This window comes from Chlorocebus sabaeus, chromosome 1 (genome assembly GCF_047675955.1).
Source record: "Chlorocebus sabaeus isolate Y175 chromosome 1, mChlSab1.0.hap1, whole genome shotgun sequence".
Classification (NCBI taxonomy): domain Eukaryota; kingdom Metazoa; phylum Chordata; class Mammalia; order Primates; family Cercopithecidae; genus Chlorocebus; species Chlorocebus sabaeus.
In genome coordinates, this window is record NC_132904.1 from 32,014,078 (window position 1) to 32,032,934 (window position 18,857).

At 38.7% G+C, this 18,857-nt stretch overlaps 1 protein-coding gene across 4 annotated transcripts in view; it reads right to left on the minus strand.

Moving 5' to 3' along the window:
* The window catches only part of PRRG4 (proline rich and Gla domain 4), a 32,646-nt gene that overhangs the window by 12,665 nt on the left and 1,124 nt on the right, over positions 1-18,857 (minus strand). For 3 of the 4 annotated variants that reach the window (XM_073017484.1, XM_037999537.2, XM_008002738.3), the window contains exons 2-5: positions 18,712-18,836; positions 11,906-12,069; positions 9,587-9,635; positions 8,253-8,385 (exon numbers count right to left, since the gene is read on the minus strand). In XM_073017484.1, coding sequence (XP_072873585.1) covers positions 8,253-8,385; positions 9,587-9,635; positions 11,906-12,069; positions 18,712-18,836 — 471 coding nt within the window. Of the gene's footprint in view, positions 1-4,629; positions 7,935-8,252; positions 8,386-9,586; positions 9,636-11,905; positions 12,070-18,711; positions 18,837-18,857 lie in introns of those variants that run through there. The other variant, XM_037999540.2, reaches the window with a different exon arrangement.

Sequence of the window (18,857 nt, forward strand, 5' to 3'; positions counted from 1 at the left end):
TAGATGGGATTACAGGTGCTCGCCACCACACCTGGCTAATTTTTGTTTTTTGGTTTTTTTTTTTTAGTAGAGACGGGTTTTCACCATGTTGGCCAGGCTAGTTTTGAACTCCTGACCTCAGGTGATCCACCCGTTTCGGCCTCGCTCAAAACTCGTGTTGAAACTTAATCCTCTATGCAACAGTATTAGGAGGTGGGGCCTTTGGGGAGGCTTTTAGGTCACGAGGGTCCTGCCCTCATAAATGGATTAATGTTGCTGTAAGAAAGGGTTGCAGGAGTAGTGCCCTCTCTTTCTTCTGCTCTTCTGCCATGTGAGGAACAATGTTCCTCCCCTCTAGAGGATACGGTGTTCAAGGCACCATCTTGGAAGCAGAGACTGGGTCCTTATAAGACATACAACCTACTGGTTCATTGATCTTAGACTTCCCAGCCTCCAGAACTATGAGAGATAAATTTCTGTTCCTTATAAATTACCCAGCCTCAAGTATTCTGCTATAGCAGCACAAATAGACTAAGATATCCCTATCCTCCCAGCCCAAGGTAATCTCTAATCTACTTTTTGTCTCTATGAATTTGCCTATCCTAGATATTGCCTATCCTAGGTATTACATATAAGTGGAATCATACAATAGTTGTTCTTTTGTGTCTGGCTTCTTTCACTTGGTATCATGTTTTCAAGGTTCATCCATATTGTAGCACACATCAGAACTTCATTCTTTTTTATGGCTGAATATTCCATTGCATGGATACACCACATTTTGATGGACACTTGGGCTATTGCCATCAACCCTTTTGTATATTTGAATAATACTACTATGGACATTGGTGTACAAGTATCTGTTTGAGTTCCTGTTTTCAATGCTTTTGAATACAAATCTAGAAGTGAAATTGCTGGGTCATATAGTAATTCTACATTTAACTTTCTGAGGAACTGTCAAACTGATTTCCACAGTGGCTATACCGTTTTACATTCCTACTGGCAATGTGCATATGAGGTTTCAATTTCTCCATATCCTCGCCAATACTTGTTATTTTAAAAATTGTTATGCCAACTATTCCAGAATAGCTGGAATTACAGGTGCATGCCACTGCAGCTGACTCTTACTGTGGTTTTGATTTAATTTTCCTTTCCTTAATGTCTAACAGTGTTGAACACCTTTCAAGTGCTTGTTGGCTATTCATATATTTTTAGAGAAATGTCCATTCAAGTCCTTCATTAAAAAAATGTGGGTTATTAGTCTCTTTGTTGTTTTATCCTTTCTTGAGCTATCTTTAAAATATAAGCTATTCTGGCCAGATGCAGTGGCTTACACCTGTAATCCCAGCACTTTGGGAAGCCAAGGCAGGTGGATAACCTGAGGTTAGGAGTTTGAGAGTGGCCTGAACCAACATGGTAAAACCCCGTCTCTACTAAAAATATAAAATCAGCCAGGCATAGTGGTGCATGCCTGTAATCCCAGCTACTTGGGAGGCTGAGGCAGAATTGCTTGAACCCAGGAGGCGGAGGTTGCAGTGAGCGGAGATCGCGCCATTGCACTCCAGCATGAGCAACAAGAGTGAAACTCTGTCTCAAAAAAATAAATAAAATATGAACCATTTTGTCCTGTCAAATCCAAATTTTGTTTTCTTTCTCCCAGCTTCCATATATATTTCTTCAGCACAGAAGCTTAGGTTCAAGTCATATTCTTCCAACACTCCCAAGTTCTTTTTTTTTTTAATTTATTTTTTTTGAGACAGAGTCTCACTCTGTCACCAGGCTGGAGTGCAGTGGCGCGATCTTGGCTCACTGTAACCTCTGCCTCCCGAGTTCAAGCGATTCTCCTGCCTCAGCCTTCCGAGTAGCTGGGACTATAGGCGTGTGCCACCATGCCCAGCTAATTTTTATATTTTTAGTAGAGATGGGGTTTCACTATGTTGGCCAGGATGGTCTCAATCTCTTGACCTTGTGATCCGCCCACCTCGGCCTCCCAAAGTGCTGGGATTACAGGCGTGAGCCACTGTGTGCAGCCCCAAGTTCTTTCTAATCAGGCATCAAGTTCTTCAGCTTCTTTTTCCTTGAAGACAGGTCCAAACTCATGACCTCACATCTGAATTATCACACCAACATCCTTGTTGGATTTCCTCTGTCTTCCAGTTTCTCCCAGCTCTAGTACACATTACTTAAGAAAACCAGAGTATAAGACCCATAGGGGCAGGCACTATGCTTGTTTTACTCACCACTGTGTTCCTAGAACCTAGCATATTACCACATTTTCAAAAACCTTCCCCAAAGGCTATTTTTCCTTTTAATCCTCTGCTTAAGTGGTCCACCTCATATCTGGCAACTCAAATGTAAATTCATGGCTGCCATTCCAATGATCCAACAATTTCCCCAGTCACTCACTACTCTTTATCACAGCTCTTAAATCTCTGGTCAAGGGCTTGGCCCCATGGCTCATGCCTGTAATCCTAGCACTTTGAGAGGCAGAGGCAGGAACACTGCCTGAGGCCAGGAGTTCCAGATCAGCCTGGGCAACATAGTGAGATCCTGTCTCTATAATTATTATTATTATCATTATTATTTTTATTATGAAGACAGGGTCTCTCTCCCAGTGTCCAGACTGGAGTGTAATGGCATGATCACGACTCACAGTAGCTTTCACTTCACTTCCTGGGCTCAGGTGCTCCTCCCACCTAAGACCGCCTAGTAGTTGGGTATAAAGGCACGCACTACCACACCTGGCTAATTTTTGTTTTGTATTTTTAGTAGAGACGGCGTTTTGCCATGTTGCCCAGGCTGATCTCAAACTCATGGGCTCAAGCGATTTTCCTGCCTTGGTCTCCCAAAGCTGGGACTACAGGCACGAGCCACTGTGCCTGGCCTTGGCCTACAATTATTTTTTAGAAAAATCTTTAGTCAAGACTATTTTGCTTATCATCTCCTATATGAGCCTTGGTAGTACCCATTCCTGTGGGTCCACTTTCTTGAAACACCCCTTCCTAGTTAATTCCTCTAAAACCCATGTCTGCCAAAGTGACTAGTTATATCCCACACTTGTGGTATGCCTGCTTGACATTCCTAGCCATTTATAAGAAGAGAGTTCTCTATCTTACAAGTTTATATCCAAGTCGCTTTTTTGTTATGTAGTTGCGTCACTCAAATGGTAATCTCTCCATGTAATCTCCTTTATGTGCCATAATACACTATACAAATAGTGAGAGTATTAAAGAGAAGGTAGTGTGAAAGTGGTGTACAGTATATGGTTAGCAACAGCAGGTGATGTGGAAGACGGTTATAAATACAGCTTAGGGAGATTTTTTTCTTTCTTTCTTTCTTTTTTTTTTAACAAGATCATAAAGGTCAGGTAAGCTAGGGAGATTTCATATGCCAAATAAAATTTTTGTAGATCTACCAAATTTGAAGAAAACTTATTTGCAATATAATACTTTCTGATTACCTATATTACCTTCTGATAATATGTTTTAATTTTATATGAACACTGGAGAATCTGCAGTTCATTCCCAGTCCAGACATATTTTTAAAGAAATACAAACATTGGATGGGAATACATAAACATTCCAGTGAAAGCTTTTAGAAAAATCTTAGTTTGCAAATTCATAATAATAATAGCTGGGCCTGACGTGGTGACTCATGTCTGCAATCCCAGCACTTTGGGAGGCCGAGGCAGGAGGATTATTTGAGGTCAGGGGTTCAAGTCCAGTCTGGCCAACATGGTGAAACCTCATCTCTAAAAATTAGCTGGGTGTGGTGGCAGGTGCCTGTAATCCCAGCTACTTGGGAGGCTGAGACAGAAGAATAGCTTGAACCCAGGAGGCAGAGGTTGCAGTGAGCCAAGATCACACCACTGTACTCCAGCCTGGGTGACAGAGCTAGACTCTGTCTCATAATAATAATAATAATAATAATAATAGCTAACATTTATTGAGTACTTGCTACTCTTGCTACCAAGCACTCTCTTAAGTACTTTTTGTGTATCACATCATTTAAATCCCATAAGTCCCTTATGAGATACATACTGTTATTATCTGAGCTACCATATTGCACAAAACCAGAAGGTACCGTTCATACTATAGCCCATGCGAATGACAACTCTCTGGAACTATGTAACGTAGTGGCTCAGATTATTACCTTCAATTTACTCACAGAGAAACTGAGGCAGAGTATAAGTTTAAGTAACATATCCAAAGTCAAATGGCTAGTTAGTGGCGTATCAGGGTTTTGAATCCAGGCAGTCTGGCTCCAGAGCTCACACAGTGAACCACTATACCATATCTATTTCTAGGATAGGGAGAATACACCTTGGTGGTGTCTCCCAGAAACAGGAGCTAGGCTAGGACTAACGTATTTTAGAAAGGAATCACATCTTACTATATTTTAGAATTTAAAAAATCTTCATCAAACATAAATGAAATGCTGCAATAAAACATTTTGAAGAGACTTTATTAATGGTTTAGAATTACTGTGCTAGATAAACCAGTCAAAAATAGACTAATACTGTATGATTCCACTTATATGAGGTGTTATTGTAGTAAAATTCAGAGACAAAAAGTAAAATAGTGGTTGCTAGAGCCTAGGGAGAGGGGAGAATGGGAAACAGTTTGTTCACTGGGCACAGAACTTCACTGTTGCAAAATTTAAAAAAAAAAAAAAGAAAAACAGGAGATTGGTTACACAACAGTGAATCTACTTAACACTACTGAACTGTATACTTAAAAATGGTTAAGATGGTAAATTTTATGTTACATATATTTTACTATTTTTAAAAAATGTACTGCACTGGAAATATATTTATTTATTTAATAATTTATTTAATAATGTTCTTATTTAATAACAATATATAAAATATATTGTTCGGTGCCAAAGGCAAGTTGCAAAGGAGGACATGTAACAAACATTTCTTTTTAAAACATAAAATATGTTATTAGGTTGGTGCAAAAGCAATTGACATTACTTTAAATGGCAAAAACCGCAATTGCTTTTGCACCAACTGAATAGTAAATGCATAGGAAAAAATCTGGAGTTTTACATACCAAATTCATAATGGTGGTAATTTTTGAAAAGTAGGATTATGAGGACTTTCATTTTTTATATTATATTTTTCTATAACATTTGAATTTTAAAATAATGCATGTATTACTTTTGTAGGCAAAAAACAGGATAAAATCTTTTTAAAGACCTTAGCCTCCATAATCAGCACATTTTCAGATGCTCTTATCACAATGGAAATGATTTTTTAAGCAATTAATACTAGATGAAATGAAACAACCTACTTTAAACTTTCTTCTGGCTAGGCGTGGTGGCTCATGCCTGTAATCCCAAAACTTTGGGAGGCTGAAGCAGATGGATTACTTGAAGCCAGGAGTTGGAGACTAACCTAGTCAACATGGTGAAACCCCGTCCTACTAAAAATACACAAATTAGCTGGGTGTGGTGCCACACGTCTGTAATCCCAGCTACTCAGGAGGTTGAAGCAGGGGAATTGCTTGAACCTGGGAGGCAGAGGTTGCAGTGAGTCAAGATCACGCCATTGCACTCCAGCCTGGGCAGCAGAGCAAGACTCTGTCTCAAAATAATAATAATAATAATGATAATGATAATGATACTAAACTTTCTTCAAGAGAAAACATTTTTATTAAATTTTAGAGGAAAATGTATCTTTTATATTTACTAATTTCATTTACATGTGTATATATGTAAAAGTTTCTTTTTAGTTTTTAATTAATTAATTAATTTTTTGAGACAGAGTTTCACTCTTGCTGCCTAGGCTAGAGTGCAATGGCTTGATCTTGGCTCACCAGAACCTCCACTTCCCGGGTTTAAGTGATTCTCCTGCCTCAACCTCCCGGGTAGCTGGGATTACAGGCATGGGCCACCATGCCCAGCTAATTTTGTATTTTTAGTAGAGACGGGGTTTCTCCATGTTGGTCAGCATGGTCTTGAACTCCCGACCTCAGGTGATCCACCCAGCTTGACCTCCCAAAGTGCTGGGATTACAGGTGTGAGCCACTGCATCCGGCCAAGCTTCTTTTTAATAAATAACTTTAAAAACTCTAGTTCTGAGAATATAATCAAGGGCAAAAAATTTATTCTCATCTTTGGCAAAATAAAAAAATATTAAGGAACTTTAAGAGGAATCACAGTCTATTCCCTTCATTCCCCTTTTAGATGAGGAAAGATCTTAAAAAAATCAATGAATTTGCTTCAAGCTCCATAAGTAGTGGCAAAATTAATATGAGAGTTTTTGCCTCCAAATTCTGAATTTGGTGCCCTTCCTATACATGTCATTTTATTTTCAATTTATATCTGATACGAAACAATGAAGAAAAACCTTAAACCAATTAAACAGTTATGATTAAAGTCTTCTAGTTTCTTATAGGCCATTTTTATATTGTATTTAGACTTGAATAGTTGTACAATCCTCTTTCAAAATGGACAAAAAGTCTATATATTTAACCAATTAAACATAATTTTTGATGCCATGTTGTAATTAGCTTCTGTTTTTTACTGTGACTGCCAATAGAATTTTAGAACCACTACAGAATTAAGTATTTTGAAAAGATCTTCACATAAATTCAGAATATTTAATATTGGTTCATTACTATTATCTAATATGTAGCTATATCCAAATTTTCTCCTAAATTTTCCTTTTTTTTGTTTTTTGTTTTTTGTTGCCCAGGCTGGAGTGCAGTGGTGCAATTATGGCTCACTCCAGCCTTGACTTCCCAGGTTCAAATGCTCCTCCCACCTCAGCCCCGCAAACAGATGGGACTACAGGCTCAGGCCACCGTGCCCAGCTAATTTTTAAATTTTTTTTTTTATAGAGATAGGAGTCTCACTATGTGGCCCAGGCTGGTTTTGAGTCTTGAACTCCTGGCCTCAAGCGATCCTCTCACTTTGGCTTCCCAAAGTGCTGGGATTATAGGTGTGAGCCACCATGCTGGGCAAATTTTCCTTTTTAGCAATTTATTTTTTTGGTCTAGGATTCAGACCAGGATCACACATTGCATTAATTGTCATGTCATTTACTTTAATTTGGAACAGTTAGTTCTTTAGCCTGTCTTTGTCTTTCATGACACTGACATTTTTCTGAACAATACAGGTCAATTGTTATGTAAAATTTAAATTTTAGTTGATATGAATTGAAAACTATTATTAATTTAGAAGACAAAGAGTCTTCTAATATATATGATAAACAATACTTTCCATTCTTTTGGAGGGATATAAAAACACTGCCCATTTTGCTGAAAAGATAAGTAAAATGATGGTTACCATAAAAAAAAGTACACATGATCGCCACCTTGAGCTTGTTCATAGAATTTGAAAGTGTGAATAGGGATAAATAAGTATCAATTTCTAATAGCCTGTTTAGCATCTGCTGCTTTTTTTCTTTCTTTCTTTCTTTTTTTTTTTTTAATAAGATTGTTTCTACACCTACTCAGCCATACTTACTGGGAAGATAATCAGTACTTTTTATTTCAATAAGGATGGTGAGCTTCTATTATGCAACCAATTATGGCCTTTATGAATCTTTTTGAAGCTTTATCAATGTGCTGTGATCCTCAATTGGTAATCATTTTATTTTATTAACTTCAATTTAAAGTGTTAATAAAAATAGTTGAATTTAAAAGCCAGTTACACTGTTTCTGTTTGGGTAGCCATGTGGATCTGTTAACTCTGTGGCTCAGAGTAAACTACAGGACTTCTTGCCTCTGGAAATAATGTGAGGACCCTGGTATCTGCCTCTTGCTTAAGAAGGAAATACTGAAAAATGAAGCTGACATATGTGAAACTTCTTGTATTCTTTCAAAGGACCTTAGAAATAGCATCATTAGGTACTTTATGTAAATGTTAAATAGGAGACCAAACAATTGTCACAGACTAGAGAGGCTGGGACGACATGACAGCTCAATGCAATGTGGTACCTTGACTGGATCCTGCAACAGAAGGAAAACACCAGTGGGAAAACTGCTGAAATCAAAGTCTGGAGTTTAGTTATATAGTCATGAACCAATGTCATTTTCTTAGTTTTGATAAATCTACTATGGTAATATAAGATATTAACAATGTGGGATATTGGGTGATGGATATATGGGAATTCTCTGTACTAATCTTTGCAACTTCCTTATACATCTAAAATTCTTCCAAAATAAAAGGCTTATTTAAGAAAATAGGCAGCCATTTGCTTGACCCATTGTTAAAATAATAATATAGAATGTCTAGTAATGAATTAAATAATTTTACTTAGTACTTACTGTGGATGTTGTAGCCTATTACACTTAGTGATACAAAGATAGTAGCCAAGTAATCCAAAAATAACCAAAAATACTCCAGCAGCAATCAATCCAGTCAGAAGGCCCATAACATCAATTTTCTCTCTGTTGCCATCTTAAAATAAATAATTAAGATAACATAAATATAACCACTACATAGCATCACCTGTGATTTCAACAAATTTAATCCTGGGTCTAAATATATTATACAGCATCTAATCATTGATGTTGACTTCCTTCAACTCTTTGTGCTAGAGAATCTACCTGAAAAAAATTTAAATGTCACTTCTAAAAGTCCTAGTTATGGTTATTCATTTATTTATTAAAATATAAATATATTTTTTTATTTTAAATATATTTATTTAAATATTTAAAATATACTATTTGTTTTAATAATATTTAAAATGTACTATTTATGTTTTAATAATATTTAAAAGTTACTATTTATATTTTAATAATATTTAAAAGGTACTATTTATATTTTAATAATATTTAAAAGGTACTATTTATATTTTAATAATATTTAAAAGGTACTATTTATATTTTAATAATATTTAAAAGGTACTATTTATATTTTAATAATATTTAAAAGTACTATTTTATTTTAATAATATTCAAAATGTATTTAAGTTTATTTATTTAAAATTATTTATTTAAAATATTTAAAATATCCATTTATTAAATGAATAATATTCAGCATTAAGTGGGATAAACATATTCGCTGATCAACTAGACATACTTTGGTATTAACCACTGAGATAATATTTATTAAGCAACTCAGGGTAGCTATGCAGTATAACCTGCCATGGAGGAGGCCCTACCTAAGAGGAATGAAAGAATAGCTGAAAAAAAAAACACCTGACTAAAATGCAGCTAAAGATGATCAATACAGATGAGATAAAGGATCTCCCCCCTCTACAAGTTACTTAATTCCATCCAACAATCTTAATTTATCTAGCATAAATGTTCCATCTGCCTTTAATGGTAAAAAAGAAAAAAAGTTAAAATAGCTTACATCTTGAAACGAATAGAATCTATTTTTATTCTCTGCAAGTCTTGACTTAGCTGAGCTGTTTAAAACAGCTTTAAGCCCATTATCTCATTTCCCTAGTATCTCACCAAACTTGATTTTCAGTGTGTAAATAGATGAATCTGTCCTTTTCTGTCTGAGATAGCCCAGTGTATAGTTGAGAAATCTCCTTGGGTTTATAAGGTATGTATGTTGAGCAACAACCAAACTCAAACAATAAAACTAAAATGTATTACAATAGAGAGAGGGTGAGAAAAGCATTAAATTTGATCAGTTCTTGTTTTACCTGATTTTGTGGTTGGTCCTTTAGCTGAATATTTCTGCCAAAATGCGATCTAAAAAAAAGGTAAAATTCCCAAGTTTATTCAATATCTTTATTATCATATTTCATTTGGTCCTAATGACCTAGACTAGGGGTAGTAAGCGCTTGGCATGTACCATAGGTAGGAGACCAGTTCATTCAAGCTGGAGGGTGTGACTCACTCTAATTAAAGCATTACCACCCACAACTGCCTCTGCCATCTAATTGTCAAGGGATTACTGCCAGTCCCAGCTCTTTACTACTTTGCCTGCTATTTTCCCTTCACCTGACTGAAGCCCCCACTAAGGCACTGGGGGAAATTATTGCATTAGAGAGTAGGTGAAAGTACCAAAGGTAGAAGTTGACGCCATGGACCCACTATCAGGTTTGAAAAGGAGACTGAAGTTTTCTATGGGAGGTAAGCCCTCAGTTTGTCTCTGGAGATTTTTTTTTTTTTTTTCTTTTCATACAGATTGCTCTGTTGCCCAAGCTGGAGTGCAGTGGTGTGATCATGGCTCACTGCAGCCTTGACCTTCCAGGCTCAAGCAATCCTCCCACCTCAGCCTCCTGAGTAGCTGGAACTACAGGCGCATGCCACCACGCCCAGGTAATTTTTTCTTTTTTGTGGAGATGGGGTTTCATTATGAAGCCCAGGCTGGTGTCGAACAAGCATGAGCCACTGTGCCCTTCTGGGAGATCTTATTGAAAGGTATTTATTGATTTGCGAAGACATTGTTGAGACAATTTTAAGTTTAGTGCTACTTGAGAGAATACAAATGAATTTTAAGGAACTATGATAAAATTATAAAAGGTTTGTGGAAAACAGAATAAAATTCCAACAGGCACAACTACACAGTATGTGCTTCGTTTTCCTCCTTAATAGAAACAGCAAATACTTGTAGGGAATGGGAGGGTGGGCACAATTACGGAAAAGTCAACAACTAGGTTCCATTACCACCTGCATCTGAAGGATACCTAGGGAGGTTCTTATTAACCAAAAAGTAAAATAGGACTCTTAAGAAAGGGAAAAAGGAGCTAGGGTTATGAAATCTACAAAAGTAAAGAATTTAGGGCCAGGCATGGTGGCTCATGCCTGTAATCCTAGCACTTTGTTAGGCCGATGGGGACGGATTGCCTGAGCTCAGGTGTTTGAGACCAGCCTGGGCAACATGGTGAAACCCTGTCTCTACTAAAATACAAAAAATTAGCCAGGCGTGGTGGCATGTGCCTGTAGTCCCAGCTGTTTGGGAGGCTGAGGCAGGAGAATGGCTTGAACCTGGGAGGTGGAGGTTGCAGTGAGCCGAGATTGCTCCACTGCACTCCAGCCTGGTGACAGAGCGAGACTCCATCTTCAAATAATAATAATAATCATCATCATCATCATCTCAGTTACTTAACATTTTTCAAGACTATGCCAGATTATCACAGGAACAATGCTATCTGTTTTGTACCTTATCAAGATGAACAGAATTTAGTTATATTCTAAGAAAGAACTTTAAAAAATATTTCCCTTAAATTACAATGGTAGATGAAATAATACCAGGGCTATATATTTTGTATCCTCAGTGCCAAGGAGAATACCTGGCACATAGCAGACTTCCAGTAAATACCTCAAATACAAATATGGGTCATCAAAAAAGTAAGGTCACCGATAGGACAAATTACTCAGTCATAAATGATTGAAGCTTGAGTTAGAGCACTAACCACAAAATCTTGGAGTTAAATTCACTTTGCCCCATGATTAATTTTTTTTTTTTTTTTTTTTTTTAAGATGGAATCTCGTTCTGTCGCCCAGGCTGGAGGGCAGTGGCCGGATCTCAGCTCACTGCAAGCTCCGCCTCCCGGGTTTATGCCATTCTCCTGCCTCAGCCTCCCGAGTAGCTGGGACTACAGGCGCCCGCCACCTTGCCCAGCTAGTTTTTTGTATTTTTTTTAAGTAGAGACGGGGTTTCACCGTGTTAGCCAGGATGGTCTCGATCTCCTGACCTCGTGATCCGCCCGTCTCGGCCTCCCAAAGTGCTGGGATTGCAGGCTTGAGCCACCGCGCCCGGCCCCCCATAATTAATTTTAAATATAACAAACATTAAACACACAAAATCACAACAGTCAATAATTTAGTAACTACTATGAATTAGGTGTAAAGTCAAGTCTAAATAGGTTAATTATCATTTTAAGGAAGTAGAAAGAGATAACAGGTACATAATCCTGATTTTGTTTAAGGCACAGCATCGCTAATAACTCAAAGTGCCACTTTCTTAGTACAATTTAACATTTGCAGCCAATTAACATAATCAACCACATTACCGTTTTATCTTCATCCACAAAAATCTCTCTGGCTTCCTCATAATTGCAAAGTTCTTCATTGCACTCTCGTTCTACGTCGCCGGGAGTGAAGAGCTCCAGATCAAATCTATTATACAGGAGGCGTCTACGTATGAAAAAGTTTGCTTCTTCTTTTGATGTAAACACTAATAAAGTAATAAAAAAGACTTAAACATTGATGGAAAATAGTCAAAAAATTCCTGTTTTAATTGTGGAAAAAAGTGAAGAGTTCTCTTGATATGGCTAAATTATACCAAACTTTTTTGTAAAGCTTTATTATCTAACCCCCCCCAAAAAAAAAGAAAAGAAAAAGCATCAGTGAAGATCATTTCTGATAAATATGAAATACAAAATTAGCATAATTTCACTGGAGTTGGTTATGTCCAAAATTAGTAGTATAAATAAAAATTATTTAAATATCTCTTTTTCCCTCCAGATAATTATTTTTCCAATCACTGACAGGTCTATTTCTAAAGAATTGGTTCCCTATTATCTTGACTGAGGAAAATTAGTGGGGCATCATGGACAACATATTGAATTGAGAGTTAGAAGACAGATTTTTGGTTCTGATTTAGCTTAAGCTCTCAGCTGTGTATTCTGAGATAAGTCACTTATATTCTTTGGGCTACCATTTCCTCATTTATAACATTGGGAATTAAATAATCACTAATATCTCTTTGTTATTAATTATTATTATTATTATTATTGAGACAGGGTCTCACTCTGTTGCCCAGGCTGGAGTGCAATGACATGATCTCAGCTCACTGCAGCCTCCGCCTCCCAGGTTCAAGCGATTCTCCTGCCTCAGCCTCCCAAGTAGCTGGGACTGCAGGCACGTGCCACCATGCCCAGTTAATTTTTGAATTTTTAGTAGATATGAGGTTTCACTATTTTGGCCAGGCTGGTCTTGAACTCCTGACCTCATGTTCCACCCGCCTCAGCCTCCCAAAGTGCTGGGATTACAGGTGTGAGCCACCGCACCCTGCCAAGTTCTTAAATTACAAATTAATACTTTTATATTAAAATTACTGTATTCAAGTTTATGCTAAAACATACAATTCTAAACTTCTAAATCAATGAAACTATAAGCTAATTATAAGATTCAACTAAAGACATTTAGTCCTTTCCAAAGTAGTAGCTCCCTCTACTGTACACCCCAAATATGTGTCTATAATGTTTTATAAGGTTCCTTTTACATTTGACGGGGGAAGATAAACAGTAAACACTACAGGTTAAGAATAGGTTGACACGGCCGGGCGCGGTGGCTCAAGCCTGTAATCCCAGCACTTTGGGAGGCCGAGACGGGCGGATCACGAGGTCATGAGATCGAGACCATCCTGGTGAACATGGTGAAACCCCGTCTCTACTAAAAAATACAAAAAACTAGCCAGGCGAGGTGGCAGGTGCCTGTAGTCCCAGCTACTCGGGAGGCTGAGGCAGGAGAATGGTGTAAACCCGGGAGGCGGAGCTTGCAGTGAGCTGAGATCTGGCCACTGCACTCCAGCCTGGGCGTCAGAGCGAGACTCCGTCTCAAAAAAAAAAAAAAAAAAAAAAAAAAAAAGAATAGGTTGACACAAAACCAAAGCATCCAACCATGGCAGTATTTTCAAAACCCACAAACTTTAAACTTGTTCTGGTGTCACACAAACAAAGCTTACAGATCATATTACTGAGACTGGAATTCAGAAACTGAGAACTACATCACAACGCTTAAAAGAATTTAAAAGTGCAGATACTTCTCACTGCTCACCATTTCTAAAGAAAGAATGTATTAACGTAGGCAATTGAAAGACTGTTCATGAGAGATCATGGTCTGGAAAACTCATACTGATTTGTGAGGGACCTCAAGTTGTTTGGCCCTTTGAGGACAGTCACATTTTGTCCAAGATATTTTTTCCACAAATGAACTGTCTTTCCAAACAGGTCCGAATGTTCTAGAACTATTTTGTCTAATACGATAGCTATTAGCCACAGATGGCTATTGAGCACTTGAAATGTAGGTTGTGGCTGGGAGTGGTGCCTCACGCCTGTGATCCCAGCACGCTGAGGCAGGTGGATTAGATCACTTGAGCCCAGGAGTTGGAGACCAGCCTGGGCAACAAAGTGAAAACCCGTCTCTACAAAAAATACAAAACTTAGCCCAGTGTGGTGGTGCATGCCTGTAGTTCCACTACTTGGGAGGCTGAGGTGGGAGGATCACTTGAGGCCAGGAGGCAGAAGTTGCAGTGAACTGAGATCACACCACTGCCCTCCAGCTTGGGTGACAGAGCAAGATCCTATCTCTAAATAAATAAATAAATAAATAAGAAACGTGGCTTGTCTGAATTGAAATGTGCTGTAAGTGTAAAATACACGTAAGGATTTCAAAGACTTAGTGTAAAAAAAAAAGAATGTGAAATGTCTCCATAATGTTTTATATTGCTTATATTTTAAAATGGTGATAGTTCAGATACTAGATTAAATTAAATACATTCTTAAAATTAATTTCACCTATTACTTTTTAGTTTTAAAATGTGGCAATTAGAAAAATTTAAATTAGGTAGGTAGTTCACATTATATTTTGGGGGAGCAGCACTATTCTACAGTGTCCATTTTTATGTTATAAATAACAGATATGGGCTATTCGAACCAAGTGGGAAGCTAAAATGGGATATTTGGTGATCATTGTTTTAAAAAGTATTCTAAAAGGTAGATAGAGGGGCTAGTGTGATGAAATATTTCTATTCTGTTTCCTCCTTTGTCTTTTTATAGATTTTATATTACCACTAAATGGAAATAGAATGAAAAATTTTCCAAGCCTCTGTCACCCTTCATTGGGATTCCTACAATGGTCTTCCAAGGGTCTCCTTGCTGCTCTACCGTCTGTTTTTAACATAACAGTCAAAGAGGGCCCTTTAAAAGATAAGATACACTTTGTTCCTACTTTGCTTTTTAAAAACCTTCTAACAGCAATTCCACCTCCTGCAGAGTAAAAGCCAAAGTCATTACAATGGCTTACAAGGCCCTTCTTGGCCTGGTCCCCAAGCCCTTACCCCTCTAACCTCATCTCCTGCCACTATCCCTCACATATTCTGTTGTAGCTATGCTGGCTTCCAACACACCTGGTTCTCTCTGGCCTTTGTACTTACTGTTTCTTCTGCACAGAACTTAATTCTTTCAGTTTGCTCTCTCACATCCTTCAGGATTTTGTTCAATGCTACCTTGAACCCCCATCCCTACCCACCCACCCCTGGCACTCCCTGTCCACACTCTGCCTTTCTCCATAGTATTCATCACCATCTGGTTTTCTATATGCTTTACATATTTGTTACCACTCTGTTCTCCTCACTAGAAGGAAAGCTCCATTAAAGCAGGGATGTTGGTTCTTGGCCTATAAGAGGTGCTCAAAAAATTACTTAGTGAATGAACAAACTCAACTTTGCTATAGTGGGAGGAAACTCTTGGACCTAAAGTCTACCAGTTGAAGCAATTCATAGGTATAGTCTGGTGTTTCTCAGCTCGGCATAGGTTTAAAGTATCACACTATTGATGAAACAACCCATGGCCTGCCTCACTTAGCTATACTTACTTCATGAAATCTAAGTTCAGAATGGAGAATTAGATATCTGCCTCTGCATACTTCTCAAATATGTCCAGATCCTTACATTTTATTGGCTAAAAAGAGCAGTGCCAAATTTCTTATGATAGTCTTCTGTTCCAGTAGGCTGAGTTATTAAAAATACACCCCCTTGGAACTCAAAAGCTACTTTGATAGGGGAAACAAAAAAAAGGAGAGCCACAAATATTTTTATTTTTCCTGAAATAATATTTATGCCAATATCATAAATATGATATTTATGATTAATCATATTATGACTAATACTGTATTAAATGTGCCTTCCAGGGGCTGCTGTTTGCCACTTCCCTGAGTGTGCAAGTTCTGATTCTGTCAGTGGCTGACCTTTAGTGCCAGATCAGATTTTTCCCTGCATCCCTTATGATCTCAGGAGAAATACTGTCTTTTGCTACTGGATTCTAAGTAAGCCTGAACTTGCTTTTCATTGAAAGGAAGCAAACTTCCTTGCCCTTGAAACAGCCTTGGCTTTCAGCAAGAGCTCCTATTTTCCCCTTGACCATGGCTGGAGGATGCAATGGCCTTGGCTCTGCTTCCTTAGATTCTCTACCCTTCTTTATCTTTCCCATCTTAGACTATCCTAAGAGGCTGTCTGTGCATTTCACTGCTATAAATTCACCAACCCAGATATTCCATTCTCTTCCTCTCCTTTATCTCCTCGTGTTTTCTAAATAAGCTCCTTTTTAGTCATTTTAACTCCACCCTCATGCTTTATCAAAATTTAGGGCCGGGCATGGTAGCTCACGCCTGTAATCCCAGCCCTTTGGGAGGCCAAGGTGGGCGGATCACCCGAGGTCAGGAGTTCAAGACCAGCCTGGCTAACATGGTGAAACTCCGTCTCTACTAAAAATACAAAATAATTAACTGGGCACAGTGGCACGCACTTGTAAATCCCAGATACTCGGGAGGCTGAGGCAGGAGAATTGATTGAATCCAGGAGGCGGAGGTTGCAGTGAGCTGTGATTGTGCCACTGCACTCCAGCCTGGGAGACAAAGTGAGACTCCGTTTCCAGAAAAAAAAAAAAAAGATTTTCGCCAAAGGTCCTTTATTTCCAGTTACTCTTCGTATCTCCATTTATTATAGCCCATTTGCAGATGGAAGGCATTGACTTCTCTGCCATGCAACTCTCTTGAGGTCGAGTTACTGCTACTCACTCTTTCCTCTGCTCTCAGTTCTGTGTTCTGGCTTCTGTCATACAGTCGATGGAGATCATCTGTTTAACAAACACCCTGCCTCCTGCAACCAGATGAAGATGTCCTCCAGGGCAGAGATTGCAGTCTTTCATTTCTATGTTTCCACCAACAGCATGGGGCCTGGCACTTAGCATGTGTTCATAAAGTGGTGACTGACTGAACAATCTGTCTTTTCAAACGTGTCAGATCCCTCATTCACATTTCCATAGACATCTCCAGCCCTCCACACTCAAGTATGATCTCTAAATTCCTTCCATAGCTTGTGGTGTCCTTGAGACTGTCAGTTATTTATTTATTTATTTATTTATTTATTTATTTATTTTTATTTTTTTAGATGGAGTCTCACTCTGTTGCCCAGGCTGGAGTGCAGTGGCACGATCTCAGCTCACTGCAGCCTCTGCCTCCCAGGTAGCTGGGATTATAGGTACGTGCCACCACGCAAGGCTAATTTTTGTACGGGGTTTCACTATGTTGGCCAGGCTGATCTCGAACTCCTGATCGCAGGTGATCCACCCACCTCGGCCTCCCAAAGTGCCAGGATTACAGGCATGAGCCACCATGCCAGCGACAGTGTCTCTTATACCTGTGTCATGTGAATGAATGATTGCACTCACAATCATTTTACGGAAGAGCATCTGAGTATGGAATCTTAAAAGTGCAATCTGTCACCCAGGCTGGAGTGCAGTGGTGCGATCTGGGCTCATTGCAAGCTCTGCCTCCTGGGTTCACGCCATTCTCCTGCCTCAGCCTCCCGAGTAGCTGGGACTACGGGTGCCAGCCACCACGCCTGGCTAATTTTTTGTATTTTTAGTAGAGACGGGGTTTCACTGTGTTAGCCAGGATGGTCTCGATCTCCTGACCTCGTGATCCACCCGTCTCGGCCTCCCAAAGTGCTGGGATTACAGGCGTGAGCCACCGCGCCCGGCCAAAAGTGCAATATTCTAAATGGACTTACATATATGGTGCAGCTCGAGAGGGACTAAAAAGGATCTTCTTCTAAAATCTTTCCCTATCCCTCTAGCTAGCCTATCCAGTTGCTTAGAATTCTGTCATCAGAGTTTCATACTTTTGGGCTAATGGATTGTTCTATCTCAACACACACACACACACACACACACACACACACATGGCTGTATTAATCATTAATAAAGTCAGTTAGGAGTATTAGTGTAACAGATCCTTCCCAAATGAAAAAGAGCTGAGAATCGGATCTGATGAGAAGGGATAAGAGACAGGAACCTGTGGGGATGTGAATCCAGAGTCCTGGCACTGGGTGGGGAAGCACCATGAATAGTCAGGGAGAAGGATGCTGAGAGCTAGAGGCTCTTTTTTTTTTTCCTTTCTGGTTTTACTAGGTTAGGCTTTTAAAATATAGGCAGGAAACAAACTGTTAATGATCTGAAACCTAAAAACTGTGGACTTCTAAGTTAGCAAGCCCCAAACCTAATCTTTTCTCAACTAGCTGCTTTTATCTAGACAACTAGACCATCTGAAGTCAAAAAGGACCTCAGAGATCATTTAACGCCCCACCCCCATCACTTTTACAGATGAAGACATTCAAGCCAAACGGGATTAAGTTATCTCGCCCAGGGTCTCAGAACAAGTCCAGACTAGATCCTGGACTACCCCGTTCGCCTTTCCAGGAAGAACAAGTAATTACGCTCATTATAATCGCCACACAGCTTCATCTAGAGAAACGTCACTCACTGATTTTCAGTAGCTGAAATAGGTTTTCCATTCAATTAACCACAAACGAGGTCTTACATGTATACTTATTAAAGGAAACTCACAGAAATCAAGTTCTACAAATTGCAGTTAAAGAACATAAAAAACCACAACTTTGCCAAATATACCACAAATTAAACTAAAGGATATTTTAGTATTTCTATGATTGATGGGGGTATGTAATTTCAAATACTGCACTTTCTCACTGAGATCTGTGCTACGCGGCTCCAGATTCCAGGGACGTTTTCGTGCTTACCTTCTTCTCCCGCATGCTTAGAAGCCTTTGGACCTCTTGTGCAATGAGGAAATCCCAGGGTAGCTGTGGGCAGTTGGCTGAGTAGAACCAGAAATGTAAACATAGTCTGGCAACTGTCAAACAAACTAAAACAAACAAAAAACACA